General features: G+C 34.9%; 1 protein-coding gene across 1 annotated transcript; it reads left to right on the top strand.

Moving 5' to 3' along the window:
• The first annotated feature begins 911 nt into the window (after positions 1-911).
• LOC131160657 (putative clathrin assembly protein At4g40080) lies at positions 912-2,323 on the top strand. The gene has a single exon (XM_058116510.1). The coding sequence runs from the start codon at positions 1,014-1,016 to the stop codon at positions 2,028-2,030; it is 1,017 nt and encodes a 338-aa protein (XP_057972493.1). The 5' UTR covers positions 912-1,013; the 3' UTR covers positions 2,031-2,323.
• The last annotated feature ends 13,877 nt before the right edge of the window (positions 2,324-16,200 follow it).

The raw sequence follows: 16,200 nt of genomic DNA, 5'->3' as shown, positions 1-16,200 counted from the left end.
GGGTATGCCCAAAGTTTCTGTACATATCTATTTTGATCAATAAAATTTATCATTTATCGATAAAAAAAATTTGATAAAATGGAAGAGCGCGTCATATGTGTTGTGTGATCGTATAATACCCTTAAAATGAAAAAGAAGTTTTATGAAACAACTATAAGGTCAACAATGCGTTATGATTTAAAATGTTGGACAACTAAAAAACATGTACATAAAGTAAAAGCAATTGAAATACGAATATTAAGATAGATGAGTGATATAATATTAAAAGATAAAGTAAAAGAAGACAAGATAAGAGAGAGAAGGTTTGGATGATTCAACATTTAAAATGCAGGTCTAGTAGAATATTGGTGTGGAGGAGTGAGTTATTATTTATGGCATGAAAGGAGTAGGGATAGAGTTAAAATAATTTGAAATGAGATGGTAGGAATGACTTAATAGTTTTTAATCTAATATGAAGAAAATCTTCTTGATCAAATGAATTGACAAAAAAATGATTTATATAACCGACCCTACGCGGGATTAAACACTAGTTGTTGTTGTTATTAAATAAATAAATAACTTAAAAGCTCAACCTCCATTCATTAAATAAAATGAACGGACATACATAAAATATTTGAAATAATTCTTGAAATTCATATATTTTTTTTAATAAAACATGACTCAAATCTACTTAAAATTAAATAAATAAATGATTTGATTTGAATATCTAAAATTTAACATATCCACAAATTTTATATCCCACATGTCTGATTTTAACAAAACAAAAATAACTGAGAACAGCACCCCACGATTGCACTTCTAACTTTGACCACCTTCTTGGGCAGAGCATGAATTAAAATTGCAATTATAAAAAAATATATAATTATTTAATTATATATAGTGGAAGCAGGTAGGAATTTATTTTTGACAATGATCCATTCAATGTACAAGAACCCGTCACCCAACTCTCTCTGATTCATCTCTTTGTTTCAGTTCTCTGTTTTCTGTTTCAAATTCAATAATTCATCGGACCTATGGGTGTAAGGACGCTGATCGGCTCCCTCAAAGACAAGGCAGCTCTCAGCAGAGCCGCTCTCCTCTCCAAACCCAATACCGTCGCCCTCCGCCTCGCCGTCCTGCGCGCCACCACCCACTGCCCCTCCTCCCCTCCCCGCCCCTCCCACCTCGCCGCCCTCCTCTCCTCCGGCCACTCCTCCCGGGCCACGGCCTCCGCCCTCATCGCCGCCCTCATGGACCGCCTCCACGCCACCTCCGACGCCTCCGTCGCCCTCAAGTGCCTCATCACCGTCCACCACATCATCGCCCGCGGCTCCTTCATCCTCCAGGACCAGCTGTCCATTTTCCCCACCACCGGCGGCCGCAACTACCTCAAACTCTCCGCCTTCCGCGACGGCACCACCCCCGCCTCCTGGCACCTCTCCGCCTGGGTCCGCTGGTACGCCGCCTACCTCGAACGCCTCCTGTCGGCCTCCCGCGTTCTGGGTTTCTTCCTCTGCTCTTCTTCCTCCGCCGAAAACATAGAAATAGAGGAAGAAAGGGTCTCCGGTCTCACGAACGGAGTTCTTATCAAGGAAATTGACTCCGTCGTCGGCTTGCTTGAAGAATTCCAGAAACTACCCGATTCTCTGCACCTCAACGAGAACAAATTAGTGGCGGAAGTCAAGGAGTTGGTGGGCCGGGACTTCTTGTCCGCCATTAACGAGCTGGCGCCCCGAGTCGGCGAGGAGAGGGAGAGACTAAGTTGTCTGAGTTTCGGAGAATCGGTGGAGCTGGTTTGCGCTCTGAAGAGATTGGAAGATTGCGAAGAGAGGCTGTCGGAATTGTTTCTCAAGAAGAAGGGATCGACGGAGGGGTTTTGGGTAATGGCGAGAGAGATGAAGGATGCGGCGGGGAAGGTGAAGGCTTGCAGAGAAGAAGGGTGGTTGGGGATGGGTGGGAGGAGAGAGAGCGAGTCGGCTCGGTTTGAGGACCGGGTTCTGAAGTGGGGCAACTCGGTCCGGTTCTCCTCTGCAAGATTGGATTTAAATTAACAAGCTTTTCTTTTTTTTCAACTATGGGTTAAGGTGATGATTTGATTTTTGCTTCATTGGAGATTTACATGTTCAATTTATTGTGATAATTTACTTACCTAGACAATACCAACTCGTTTAATTTTAATTTTAATTGTTAAACTTTAATTTTTTTTTATTTTTTATTTTAAATTTAAAGTCCACAAGGAATGATGAGAGTATCTTGTTCCAAGCATTGGGGTGCATTGTAGATGTTATTTTGACTTTTAAAAAGAATTGTCAACAATGACTAATAAAGTATTTTTTTATTTGTATATTGAATTGTTGTAGTGTAAGGTTCTAATTTGATAATGACAGTAAATAATATTTCTATTTTTATAATATACGGTCGATTTTCTGTCTAATAATCTTATACGCTTTTTAAGATTGAAAAGACATATAATATTGAAATATTTTTTCACACTACAAGTATAAAAAGTTATGAATCATCATATTTTTCATTGCACTTATTCCATGTTATCGATTGAGAAGTAAATAAGTAGGTTAGTATATAAGAATACTAAATTGATGCTTTGTCACATAAAGTTGTCAAGTAAGCATTGAGTATCTACATAAGAAGTTCACAACACTTATTTAATGCTTTGTCACATAAGATTGTACCTCAAGTGGGCATTGACTAGCTACATTAATGCTACCAACATTGATTAGCCTATATATATATATATATATATGTATGTATATGTGTACATAGAATAAATAGAAAAGACGTTTGTGTCACATTAGATAATGTAATGTGTGCGTTGACTTTCTAGGTTAATTAGATTATATATATACATGATCCGCTTGAGTTATTACGAAAAATTGCAACAAAACTAGTAAACGAAAGAAAATTGAGAAAAGGAAACAACACAGAGAGCACAAGATCTAAGAGGTCCGATAATTTGCCTACATCATCATAGTCAAATTAAGTCACAAATTCCATTATTCAGTAATAAGTACAAGTAAAATATCCTAGTCCCTTTCCCTCTCGCTCTTCTCGTATTCAATAATCTTTTTTTCAAAATGAAAATAATACATTTTATGAGGATATAGGGCAACATTCAAGAAACACAAAATTACATAAGTATCCTTCTCAATAGAAAAATATTCAATTGCTAAGGGGAGGTGCACTACCCCTCCAACTCCCCTTCGAAGCTACAGATAAAAATCACACCCAAAATACTGCTCATGTAATGTTGGTTGTACTAGAAATCATACTCCACATGCAACACAAGGCACATTGTACTTATTACGTGATCAATAATAGTCTATTTTTAATTTTATATTTTTCTTCACTCACCCTTCACAAAGTTCAAATAACTTGAGACATATAATACAAAAATATCAAGCTAAAAAATGTGTCCATGAAAATACAAATAACCCATATAATATCTAATTTTTAGGAGTAACTAGTCTTAGGTTACTTATATAAAGATAATATATGATACACTTACCTAACCGGGTTGACTCAAGTGGTAAGGGTAACTTGTGACTTTGGCGACTCCAAGGTCACAGGTTCGATTTCCCCTTGAGAGTTTACCTCGGTGAATTACCAGGGGTACGCCAATGTGCGGGCGGCTTTCACCTCTCGATTTTAGTGCTGCACCATAGTGTCCAAAGTGATGCAATGATGGTTGAAGTCCCCCGATTATCAATATATATATATATGGTTGGGATAATCGGGTTAGAAATCAAAGATAAAACCATGCATAGAACAAAGATCAATGCCAAGATATATGTGGTTCAGCCCAATTTCAGCCTACGTCCACGAGAGAGATAGTTACTGTATGTATTTTGAAAATACAGAGAAGGAGGAAGAGACAATTCACATTCAAACTCTCTTAACTCTCACAACTCTCTCTGCCTACACTAAACTCACTTCCTCAATTAGTTTTTCATTGACATGATTTACATTCACAACACACACACATATATACATAAAGAAGGAAACAATCACTCGAGAAATTTGCCACAATCATGCCCAAAATTCACTCATGATTTAGTGGAGAAAAATCTGTAGAAGATTTAGAAAACTTGAATGTCTACTCCCATATTTCTGCCTTAGTTAGGGTATGGACCCATCAATTCTCCTCCTTCATGATTTAGTGGAGAAAAATCTACAAAAGATGGAGAAAACCTGAATGTCTACTCCCATATTTTTTGCCTTAATTAGGGTATGGACCCATCAATTCTCTCCCTTGTAGACACCCTATTTTTGCCCTAGCCAAATAGAACAAAGGGTCCACTCTTATTATTTTCTTATTTTTATTAATTATTATTATTATTATTATTATTATATTATTAGTATTATTTTCCTACATTATTAGTACTTTGCTATTATTTTGTCAGTATTTTTATTATCATTATTTTTTTTTTCATTTTTATTATTATTATTTTCTTTATTTTATTTTTACTTTACTATAATTATTTTTATTTTTCATTTATTTTATTGTTTTTGATATATTATTATTATTATTATTATTATTATTACTATTATTATTAGCATTAGTATCTTATTTTGGCTATTATTATTTTTAGTAATGTTATTATTATTATTATTATTATTATTATTATTATTATTATTATTTATTACTTTTAATATTAGTATTATTACTTTATTTTTTAATATTATTATTATTATTATTTTACCAATAAGTATCTTAATTTTTATTTTTGCTATAATTATTTATTATTATTTACTATTAGTAGTATTATTATTATTATTATTATTATTATTATTATTATTATTATTATTATTATTATTATTACCTTGTTGATACTTATATGATAATTATTATTATTATTATTATTTCCATTTTCATTATTACCATAAGAATAAAAGCATAAAAAAAAGAGAAAAAAAAAAAAGAAAATCAAAGAAGGAAGTTTGTTTTTAGGGTTTTCAAAAAAATTCTTTTATAAAAGGTGAGGGGCATGGAGCCAAGGAGGAGGCAGTGCAAAACAGCTAGGGCAGCGCAGCGCAGCCGGAGACCAAAAAGAAGCCAAGAAAAAAAAAACCCTAAGCCTATTTTCTTTCCTTTTCTCGCTGCAATAGCAGCAACTTTTTCCGCTCCGTCGCCCCTCGCCACCTCTCCATCACTCTCTGTTTCTCTCCATCCTCCTCCAGCTCCAGCAACCACCATCCCTCCTCTACTCCTCTGCAACCACAGCTCTCAGCCTCCTCCACACCAGCAGGCCACACAGCCGAACTCCAGCCCGAGGATCCCCAGCAGACCACTCCACGGCCACTCCAGCAGAACAGAACTCACGGCCCCCTGCTGCCACCGTCACAACTCCACGGCCACCATCCTCCAGCAACCTCCGATCCGCCCACACTGCCGTGAGCACCAGCCGAGACCCTCATCATCTCCGGCCATCATCAATCTCTCCCCAAGACCTCCGGCCACGCACAGCAACTCTAAATACCAGACCCAAGCTTCCCCTGCTCCAGTCTTCATCACAGTAACGCAGGCTCTACTCCAGCAGATCCTCACAACTCCCTACCACCCTCGGTCACAGTCACCAGTCGAAATCACCAACAGTAGCAGCGCCAACCTTCTCCAGTAGTCTTGCTACACACAGCCCCTCTGGTGAGTCCCTGTAGCAAAAACACACTGCACACACACAAAACACATACACACACACACACACTGCACACCCAAAATACACACTCACAGCACACACAGAAACACATACACACAACACACACTGCACACACAAAATACACACACACTGCACACACAAAATACACACACATAGCACACACAGCACACACTGCAACACTCACACACAGCACACACAGCACACACTGCAACACCCAAACACAGAAACACACACATGCACACACACACACACATTCACGTGCCTTTTTTTTTCTCTTCTATTTCTTTGTTGACTTTTTTTTTTTATTTGTTCTAACATCTAATATCTGGTTTTTTTTCTTGTATATGCAGGTATGTAGGTTTTTATTTTTATAGTTAGTTTAATATTTAGCATTCATGGTAAATTTTGGTTGTATTATTTATATAAGTTAATCGTCTTTATTGCGGAATTTTTATAATTGGTATTTGTCTAGATATTTAAAGTTTAATTTCATTTTATTCGTTGGATTGTTAATATTATTATTGCATTGTTTAATACGTAGTTAGAATAGTTATTGTAATTATTTACTTAATCCATATGTTTAGGGCTATTTAGGGTTTTCATCGGTGATATATGTTCAATTATAATTACTTAGGGTTTTCTTTATTGTACGTGTTATCTATACTCATATTAATATTTTCTGATATTTAGTATTCGTATTCTAATATTTTATCATGTTTACATATAAAGGTATCAATCATTATGGTAAGTTTAGTATTTTGGTATATATTTTGCTATTATATTTAGTATGATATTGTATATGATATTATGGTATAATTATTATTTAGCTTCACTTATTAAGGCATTTTTTTATATAGATGGTATTACCTTGTATAGTATCTTAAGTGTTTTAATATATATATATATATATATATATATATATATATATATATACATATTATATTTTATTGCCTATTTTGAAAGTTGTAATATTTTAAATCATTACTATTTTTATATGCATTGTGATAATTTAATATTTTAACTTATTATCTTATCAATATATAGTAAAACCTCCCATACTAGTATTTTCCTATAAAAATTTTATATACAATTTCAAAATTTGGGAGCGTATTTTCTTAGATATTTTATTAATTTTTAATCCCTATGATTTTATTGCGGGGGTATGAGCCTTCGAGCATCACGTACCTTAAGCTCTGAGGGAATATATATATATATATATATATATATATATATATATTATATTTATTTATTTATTTACTTATTTATTTTTCATGTATATTTATAAATTCATAAAAAGGAGTAATTTAAAGACTTATTAGATTAACTGAGGGATAATTTCAAATTAATTAGGTACCGTTCGTAAGAACGGGCGGGTAGGGGGTGCTTATACCTTCCCCTCGGGTAACCGAACTCCCGAGCCTAACTCTGATAACGTAGACCCACTCTACCCCTAATGGGGTAGTAATCATGTGTTCTAAACACACTAAAAGGTTAATGGTGACTCCGACATTCCATATTTTCCTTGAAAATTAAAAATAATTTTTTATTTCGCCGCCCGGGGCACACGCGCTCACGGGACGTCGCGACACCCCTCCATACCCATCATAGGAGAATGCATGCAACCATTCTTCAATTGGTATCCATCTTGGCTTTGTCATTGCATAGCTCAAACTTCTCACAAGTTGCTACTTTTGTCAATATGTCTACGAGGTTCTTGTCTATGTGGATCTTCACTAGCTTTAACAGTTTTTGATCCATCACTTCGCGTATCCAATGATAGCAAATGTCGATATGCTTCATTTGGGAATGGTACATTGAATTCTTGCTCAAGTCTAGAGCACTCAGACTATCACAATGCGTTGACCTTATAGGTCATATCCCGTTTTGATTATGACAAATACTTTGAAATTTAATGGTTGATAAGTTTGTGTGCTGGACTAATCAGAAGTATCATATGGTGCACGCACATTGGCTTAAAGAAGACAAAGACCCTAAAGATCATTTTGTGTTATACTTAAATTCATTATTCATTATGGGTCTATAATAGTAACATAGGAACTTGGTCTGTAATAATTAATGTCTTACCTGCATGGTAGGATAGATAAGCTCAAGACCATATGTTGACTCTATGAGTCCAATCATATTTTGATAATGAAAAATTACTTGGTATTTGACCTGTGCATTGAGATTGTGAGCAGAAATATTATTTAGCATGCATGAAATGTGAATGAGTCATGGAAGCCACGAGGAGTAAAGCATATACACCTGGCATAACCCAAGAACTAAAAGCAAAGATGGATGAAGGAACAAGCTCCTAGTTGAAAACTTTAATGAGAATTGGTATCTAGATTTGATGTTTTTACATGTCATATGATATATTTTGAAGCTCAATTACATCTTAGACTGACCTTAGGACTCATGCATCTCATGAAAAATTTATTTGAAATAGTTCTAAGTTGAAATGAATTTTCAAGGCAAATTATTAAAGGCCTCATTGATGAACCCCTTGGTCTCATCGACGAACGTATGAAGGCCACTCGGCGACGAACACATTGTCTAATCGACGAGAAAATACCGAGACCACTAAATTTTAGACAAGGCTCTCGTCGGCGAACTTATAGCCTCATCGAAGAACTTACCCACTCGTCAACAAATGTCGGGGCGTTGACTTACGTTCCAACGTGAACATGGACGAAAAATTGAGTTTTTAATAGATCCAATGGTCAAGATTCACCCTAGGGCTGAGAACACATATAAATATACTTTCTAAACCCTAGAGCACTAACATTTTGCATAGCATTGGGAGCATTGAACGTATTTTGAATATCTTGTGAGAGCTGTGAATTCTATTGCTAACGTCATTGCCTGCACTCCAAAGAATTAATACTTGTCTGGGCATTTGCGTTTTCAAGATCCAAGCACACTTTTGATAAATCTAAGGTTGATCTTGAGGTTTGAGTAACTTTTCATTGAGCTTTCAATATTTGATCAAAAAGAGGTCTTCTTCATTATTTGTGCATAAAGAAAATTCGTTTTGTTTTTTTGGGAAGAAGAAACTGATTTTCTTATAAGTGTTTGTTTGAGAAATCTATTGAAAATTGTTTTCTAAGGTTTGATCTCTTGCTACATTTAAAGTGATAGTTTTATTCAAAGAGATGTATTGTATTAGTGCAAAAAGTATTTTTGAGAAAAATAATATTTTTGGTGAAATTTTTTTAACACTCAAAGTTACACTTTTATTAAAAGATTTAATCGTATAAGTGTTTTGATAGCTAGAACTTAGATCTGCGTAATATTTAAGACTATATTTCTTTAAAGATCCAATGTGATATCTTTGTATAAAGTGTTTTAAAAATAAACCCTAAGTTCTCCAAAGCTTTGATTTATCAACATTCCTTTTGGGAGATATTGATTAAAGGGTAGATTGGTGAAGCATCTCATTCTTAATATAAAGATCATATTGGTACATACACATTGAGCTTCAAGGATTTATCATATGATTATGTGTTGGGATTTATCTTGTACTCACTAGCTTTGTGTAGAAGCATTTGAGTTTTTGCACAAAAATTGTAATTCCATTTTGTATACACGGTTTGGGTTGTGAATCGGAACTGAGGAGAAAGCTACGCCTATTATAAGCAGCAGTTTGTAAGGAAAGCTCTGTCCCAGTTAAAGGAGCGGATTATTTTGTGGAATCCTTGAGTGGGTTACTCAAGGCGAGGGCGTAGGCTGGGGTAGGACGAACCTCGTAAAATTGAGTTTGCATCTCTCTTATCCTTATCTCTATTTAAATTCCATGTAATCATATTGTGTATGTGTTGATCAATTGGTGAATGATTGAATGATTGGATAATATTATATGCTTGATGAAAACACACATAAAATTACTTATTGGGTCGATTAATTTAAAAATTGATTGAGGTAGTAATTAGTAGCTTGGAACTTTGTAAATGATTTCTTTTTTCAAAATTAGAACGTAAAGGACTTATTTTTTTAAAATACCCAATTCACTCCTCTCTTGGGATAATACCGTAATTCACATTTGGTATCAGAGCGGGGTTTACATAGACTTAATCGTTATTTTTGTAAAGCGATCACATGACACACATCAATGTAACTCCATTCGGTGAGGGACACTCGTCCACTAGACCTCCAATTTTCTGTGGTGTAAATTACACCTATTGGAAACGTAGGGTGAGCATATACCTGTTAAATGTAGATTGTAAGGTATGAAAAATAGTTACTAAGGGAAATCATATTCCCATGAAAGTAATTAACAAGGTAAATATACCTAAAACTGAAGATGAGTATATAGAGGAAGACTGGAAATTTGTACAAATAAATGCTATAGCGATGAACTTGCTCTTCTGTGCACTAGATGTAAATGAATTTAATAGGGTGATAGCTTGTAACTCTGCTAAAGAAATTTGGGAAAAATTAGAGGTCACATATGAAGGTACTAAGAAAATAAAAGATAGTAGGATAGACATGCTCACTAGTGAATATAAGGCATTGAAAATGACTGCTGATAAATCTATTCAATCCATGTACACTAGATTCACACACATCACGAACTCTTTAAATGCCCTTAGAAAATCTTACCTTACTTATGAGTTGATCAGGAAAATCCTTAGGGGACTACCTCCAGTGTGGGAAGCTAAAGCTAGTACAATAGCAAAAGGAAGAAATATGAAGGAGATGTTTGTGGATGAACTAATTGGATCGCTCATCACCTATGAGCTAGCCATAAATGAGAGGAAAAGTGAGCCGAATAAGGCAAGGAAAATTACCGCGCTTAAGACATCGTCAAACAACTCTAGTGAAGGAAGAGATTTTGATATAGAAGACGACATGACCTTACTAACAAAGAAGTTCGGGAAGTTCTTAAAGAAGAATAAGAAGTTCAACAAGAAAATTTCAGAACTCAAAATCAGAAAGAGGAGAGTCAAGCATGAAGAAAAAGAAGAAAGATCCACCAACTTGCTACAACTGCAAAGAGGTTGGACACATCTAACCTGAGTGTCCCAAACTAATGAAAGCCTCCAAGAAAAAGAAAGAAGGCGCTTAAAGTTGGTTGGGATACGCACAACACAAGTTGTTCAGAATCTAAATCCAGTGATAACGAGATTATAAATCTGTGTTTAATGGCACATGATGACCTTGAGGTATAATTATCATTCTCATCATCTTCTTATTATTCCAGTGATTTTGAAAATAAGAATGGCATGCTTTCATATAATAAATTGAAACAAGAATATTTGTACACTATTAAAATGCTTGAGAAGAAAACTAAGAAAACTTTTGATTTGAAAAGTAAAGTTAAAGAACTTTCAAGGTTAGTAGAAATTCAAAATGAATCTCATGCATCCCTCATAAAAGACAAGGAATTGAAAATTGAAGAGTTAGAAAAGATTTTGAAAGATAAATCTAAGATTATTGGTAAGTTTATAGAAGGACAAACTAATTTTGAAAAACTCCTTGGAATTCAAAGAAACTCCCTAGAAAAGGAAAGTCTTGATTATAATGGAAAGGATAACACAAAACAGAGACATCTTTACATGAGATATTTCATAAGAGAGTCAACAACCTATGTTCCAACTAAAGACTCTTATAAAAATATTAGATGTTTCAAATGTAAGAGGTTGAGTCACATTAAGTTTGACTGCCCTTTTAAAAACAAAGATGTCAAAATTAAAAAGGTCTAGAAATTCAAAGGAGAATCAAGTGCTAACCCCTATGGACCCAAGAAAATATGGGTACCAATAGTAGTTATCTGATTATGTCTTGTAGATATGCTTAAGATCATCCTTCTTAAAAGACAGATGGTATATGGACAACAGATGTTCACATCACATGACCGTGGATGAAGTTAAGTTCACATCCATCACACCCAAGGAAGGAAGATTTGTTACTTTTGGGGATGATGCTAAGGGAAAGATCACAAGTGTAGGTAAAGTTGGTAACTATTCATCACTAATTATAGATGATGTTTTATTGGTTGATGGTTTAAAGCATAACTTATTGAGTATAAGTCAACTGTGTGATAAAAGTTACAAAGTGTCTTTTAAACATGACAAGTGCATTGTTGAACACAAAACTGATAATAAGATACTATTCACTGTTGAGCGTCATGAAAACGTATACACCACCAGTTTTGATAACTTAACCTCACAAAGTGTGACATGCTTCTCTGCTACGAATGAAATTAGTTGGATTTGGCATAGGAGATTAGGACACACAAATATGGACTTAATATCTAAACTAGTTAAGGAAGACTTGGTTAAGGGATTGCCTAAGACAAAATTCATCAAAGATAAAATCTGTAATGCTTGTCAACTAGGAAAACAAGTAAGATCTAGTTTTAAGAAAAAGAAAGTAATTTCAACTTTTAGGCCACTCCAATTGCTGCACTTAGATTTATTTGATCCAAACACAATTCAAAGTTTAGGAGGAAAATCATACGCATTCGTTATAGTCGATGATTGTAGACACCCTATTTTTGTCCGAACCAAATATAACTAAGGAGTTACTATATTATTATTATTATTATTATTATTATTATTATTGTTACTATTACTTTACTATTATTATTTTTATTATTTATCACTCTTATTATTTCTATTTTATTATTACTTTACTATGATTATTGTTTTTATTTTTACTATTTCTATTTATTATTATTATTTGTATTATCCTTTTTTTTAAATGTTATTATTATTATTACATTATTATTATTATTATTATTATTATTATTATTATTATCTTATTGTTATTATTACTATTATTATCCTTATGTTTATTATTATTATTATTATTATTATTACCATAAAAGTACAAAACGAAAAAAAAGACGAAAAGAATAGTTTAGGGTTTTGGAAAAAGTTTATAAAAGCAGGCGAGAGGGCGCACAAGACAGACGGGCGGATCCAACAAAGAAAACAAAATACCTAGCCCATCTCCCTCACGCTGCGCTCCCTCACTCTCTCTGCATCCTCACACAACCAGCCGCGGCCCTCACAAGTCACAACCCTCTCCTAGGACCCCCACCATCGCCACAACCTTCCACGACTGCCATTATCATCATCCCTCCATTCTCTCGCCATCCCCACGCCACCACAGTTGCCCAAAGCCACGACCACCTCCGTGCACACAAGCAAACGCTGCTTCGGCCACCCACGTCTTCCCTTTCACATACCAGACAACCGGAATCCATACTCCCTCTCACGACTTCGCCGGCTGCTCTTCCAACTCTCCGGCCACCTAACAACCTCCATCAATCTCTCTCTCGAAGCTCTACTGAGCCAGCCAGCCCACGAGACCTCTCCTGCAACGTCGGCAATCCAGCTCCGGCCACGAGCCTCCCGGCACTACTACACCAACAATCGTCGCCGCCGCTCACTGTTGTGACCACACGCCATCCAGGTCGTACATTCATAGCTCCGGTCATCCTTCTAGCATCAGCGACCCACATCCGGTGACCTAACTCCGGCCAGCTCCCCCCACAGCCATAGTTCCCTAGTAAGCTCATTCTCTCTCTATCACAACACACACTCTCACCCCACTCATACCGCATGCCTACGTAAACACCACTGCAAGCCCATGCGTGCAAGCCACACACAGACACACAGACACTACGCACATACTGTCACACACATGCCATGCCTGTATACATATGAGTTTTTATTTGCATGTGGGTGTATATTGTATATTAAAGGATTGATATTTATTGTGCATGCGTGTGTACTAAAGTTTAAGTTTTATATTGTTGTTGTATGTGTTGTATATTTTAACAATAGGCCAGCTCATGTGATATGTTTAATGTTTAGGGTTTTTTTTTTGTCATGATTATTGTTATACAGTATCAAAGTTTTTTTTTACTGTCATTTGTTATTGCTTATTGTAATTATTTTGTGTTTATAGTTATGCATATTTAGTGATTTGAACCAGTTTCCCATATTTTCATATTTATTTATTTGAGTTTTAAAATGGCTAAAAGCACTAAAAAATCATAAGATAAAAATAAGAAAAAAAAAAATCAGGAAATTCATAAGAAAACTTCAAAAATATTTTTGACTTGATTTTCATGGTTTTTCTTTAGTTGTCTTCTTGTTATTTCAAATTTTGGGGGAGAATATAAAAAATGGTATAAAAGTTTTAAAATTTCAGAAAAACACAAGAAATACTTTTGAAGTTGGAAATCTATCTTTGCAAATTTTTCATCCCCGAGTAAATTCAAAAACCTTCTAGAATATTATCGTTTATACTTAGAAAAATCCTACAAGTTTCAAAAAAAAAAAATAAAAAAAAAATAAAAAATCCTGGGAGTGTATTTTCTTAATCTATTTTCTCGATTTTCATCCCTATGATTTTAATGAAAGGATATGAGCTTTCGGGCTTCACGTAACCCGGTTCTGAGGGAATATATATTATATATATTTTTGTGTGTATTTCGAAAATTCACTAAAAGAGAGTAATTTTAAAGACTTTTTCAATTTACTTTGGGATAGTTTTATAATTAATTAGGTCGGACGCGTAGGGGGTGCTCGTACCTTCCCCTCGCGTAATTGAACTCCCGATCCCAGCTTTGGTAATACAGACTCATTCTACCCTTAACTAGGTAATAATTAAGTGTTCTAATCATACTAAAAGGTTAGTGGCGATTCCATTACACCATTTTTCTCAAAAAATAATTTTTATTTCGCCAACCCCGAGGCACCCGCGCTCTGGGATGTCGCGACAGCTTAACGACTCCATTGGAGACTATAGAGAGTCGAGCCAGTAATTAATTAGAAATTATCCTGAACTCAAATTTAATAAATCTTTTAGTTGCTCATCATTTTGTGAATATTAATTGTAAATATTCTCTTTGCAATTTTTTTTAGAGATTAGATTATTAATTGTAAATATTTTCTTTCCAAAATTTTATAGATAAGCATATTGATAGCCAATATTTTATTTCCAATTTTTTTTTATTGCAAATATCTTCTTTCCAAATTTTTAGATAAGAATATTAATTGTAAATATTTTCTTTCCAAATTTTTAATATTAATTGTAAATATTTTATTTCCAAATTTTAGATAAGAATATTAATTGTAAATATTTTCTTTCCAAATTTTTTAGATAAGAATATTAATTGTAAATATTTTCTTTATAAATTTTTTTGATAAGAATATTAATTGTAAATATTTTCTTTTCAAATTTTTTAGATAAGAATACTAATTGTAGTTATTTTATTTCCAACTTTTTAGATTAAGTGTGTTAATTGTAAATATCTTATTTTCATATTTTGAATAAACATGTGATTGATTGTAAACACTTTATTTCTTTTATTGTTTGAATAAATATGTAATTAATTGTGAATAAGCATGCAATAAAGGTGGGGGTAGCAGGATTAGGCTAAACTAGGATTCACACACTCCCACGTGCTCTGTTCCCGAGCCTTACCTATTAGGGTTAGATAGGGGTGTAATAGCGTTTCTCTTCTATCCAGAATTTGTATTGGTACTTTCTCATAAACTAGTGAATCATTGAGCTCTAATTCAACATAACTGATTACATGAGAAGGATCTGGGACGTATTTTCTCAACATGAAAACATGAAATGCTTCGTACATCTTGGATAACACAGGTGGTAAACCTAACCTGTAGGCAACCGACCCCACTTTCTCTAAAATCTCAAACGAGCCGATGAACCTAGGGTAAAGTTTACCCTTCCTTCCAAATCTCATAACTCCTTTTAACGGAGCTATCTTCAAAAATACATAATCACCAATATCAAATTCCAATTTCCTACTACGATTATCGACATAACTCTTTTGTTGGCTCTGAGCTGCACTGATTCTATCTTTGATGAGTCGAACCTTATCATACGCTTGCTGCACTAGCTCTAGTCCCACAATTCACCGCTCACCCATCTCGTCCCAATAAAAAGGAGAACAACATCTCCTACCGTACAGAGCCTCAAACGGTGTCATACCAATGCTGGCCTGATAACTGTTATTATACGCAAACTTCACCGGCGGCATGAACTGAGTCCAACTACCCTCAAAGTCTAATATGTATGCTCGAAGCATATCTTCTAACATCTGTATCGTTCTCTCACTCTGCCCGTTTGACTGAGGATGGAATGTCTTGTTAAAAGATAACTAAGACCCTAAAGCTTCCTGTAAGCTTCTCCAGAAACGTGACATGAAACGCGGGTCTTGATCTGACACAATAGATACTGGAACCCTGTGAGAACGAACTATCCCCTAAATATAAATCTCCGCCAAACGGTTAAGGGAGTAGTTGATCTTGATAGGAAGGAAATAGGCAGTCTTAGTCAACTAATCCACGATCACCCAAATTCCATTTTGACCATGCAATGCCAACGGCAGCCCTAAAACTAAATCCACGGATATATGATCTCACTTCCACTCTAGGATAAATAGTGGCTGCAATTGACCTACCGGCCTCCGATGCTCAGTTTTTACCTACTGGCACGTCAAACACTGTGCTACATATTCAGCAATCTCTTTCTTTAAACCGCTTCACCAATACAACTCTCGCAG

Source organism: Malania oleifera, chromosome 7, assembly GCF_029873635.1.
Source record: "Malania oleifera isolate guangnan ecotype guangnan chromosome 7, ASM2987363v1, whole genome shotgun sequence".
Classification (NCBI taxonomy): domain Eukaryota; kingdom Viridiplantae; phylum Streptophyta; class Magnoliopsida; order Santalales; family Ximeniaceae; genus Malania; species Malania oleifera.
Note: the sequence above shows the minus strand (reverse complement) of the source record. Positions and strands in the feature narration are given on the sequence as shown.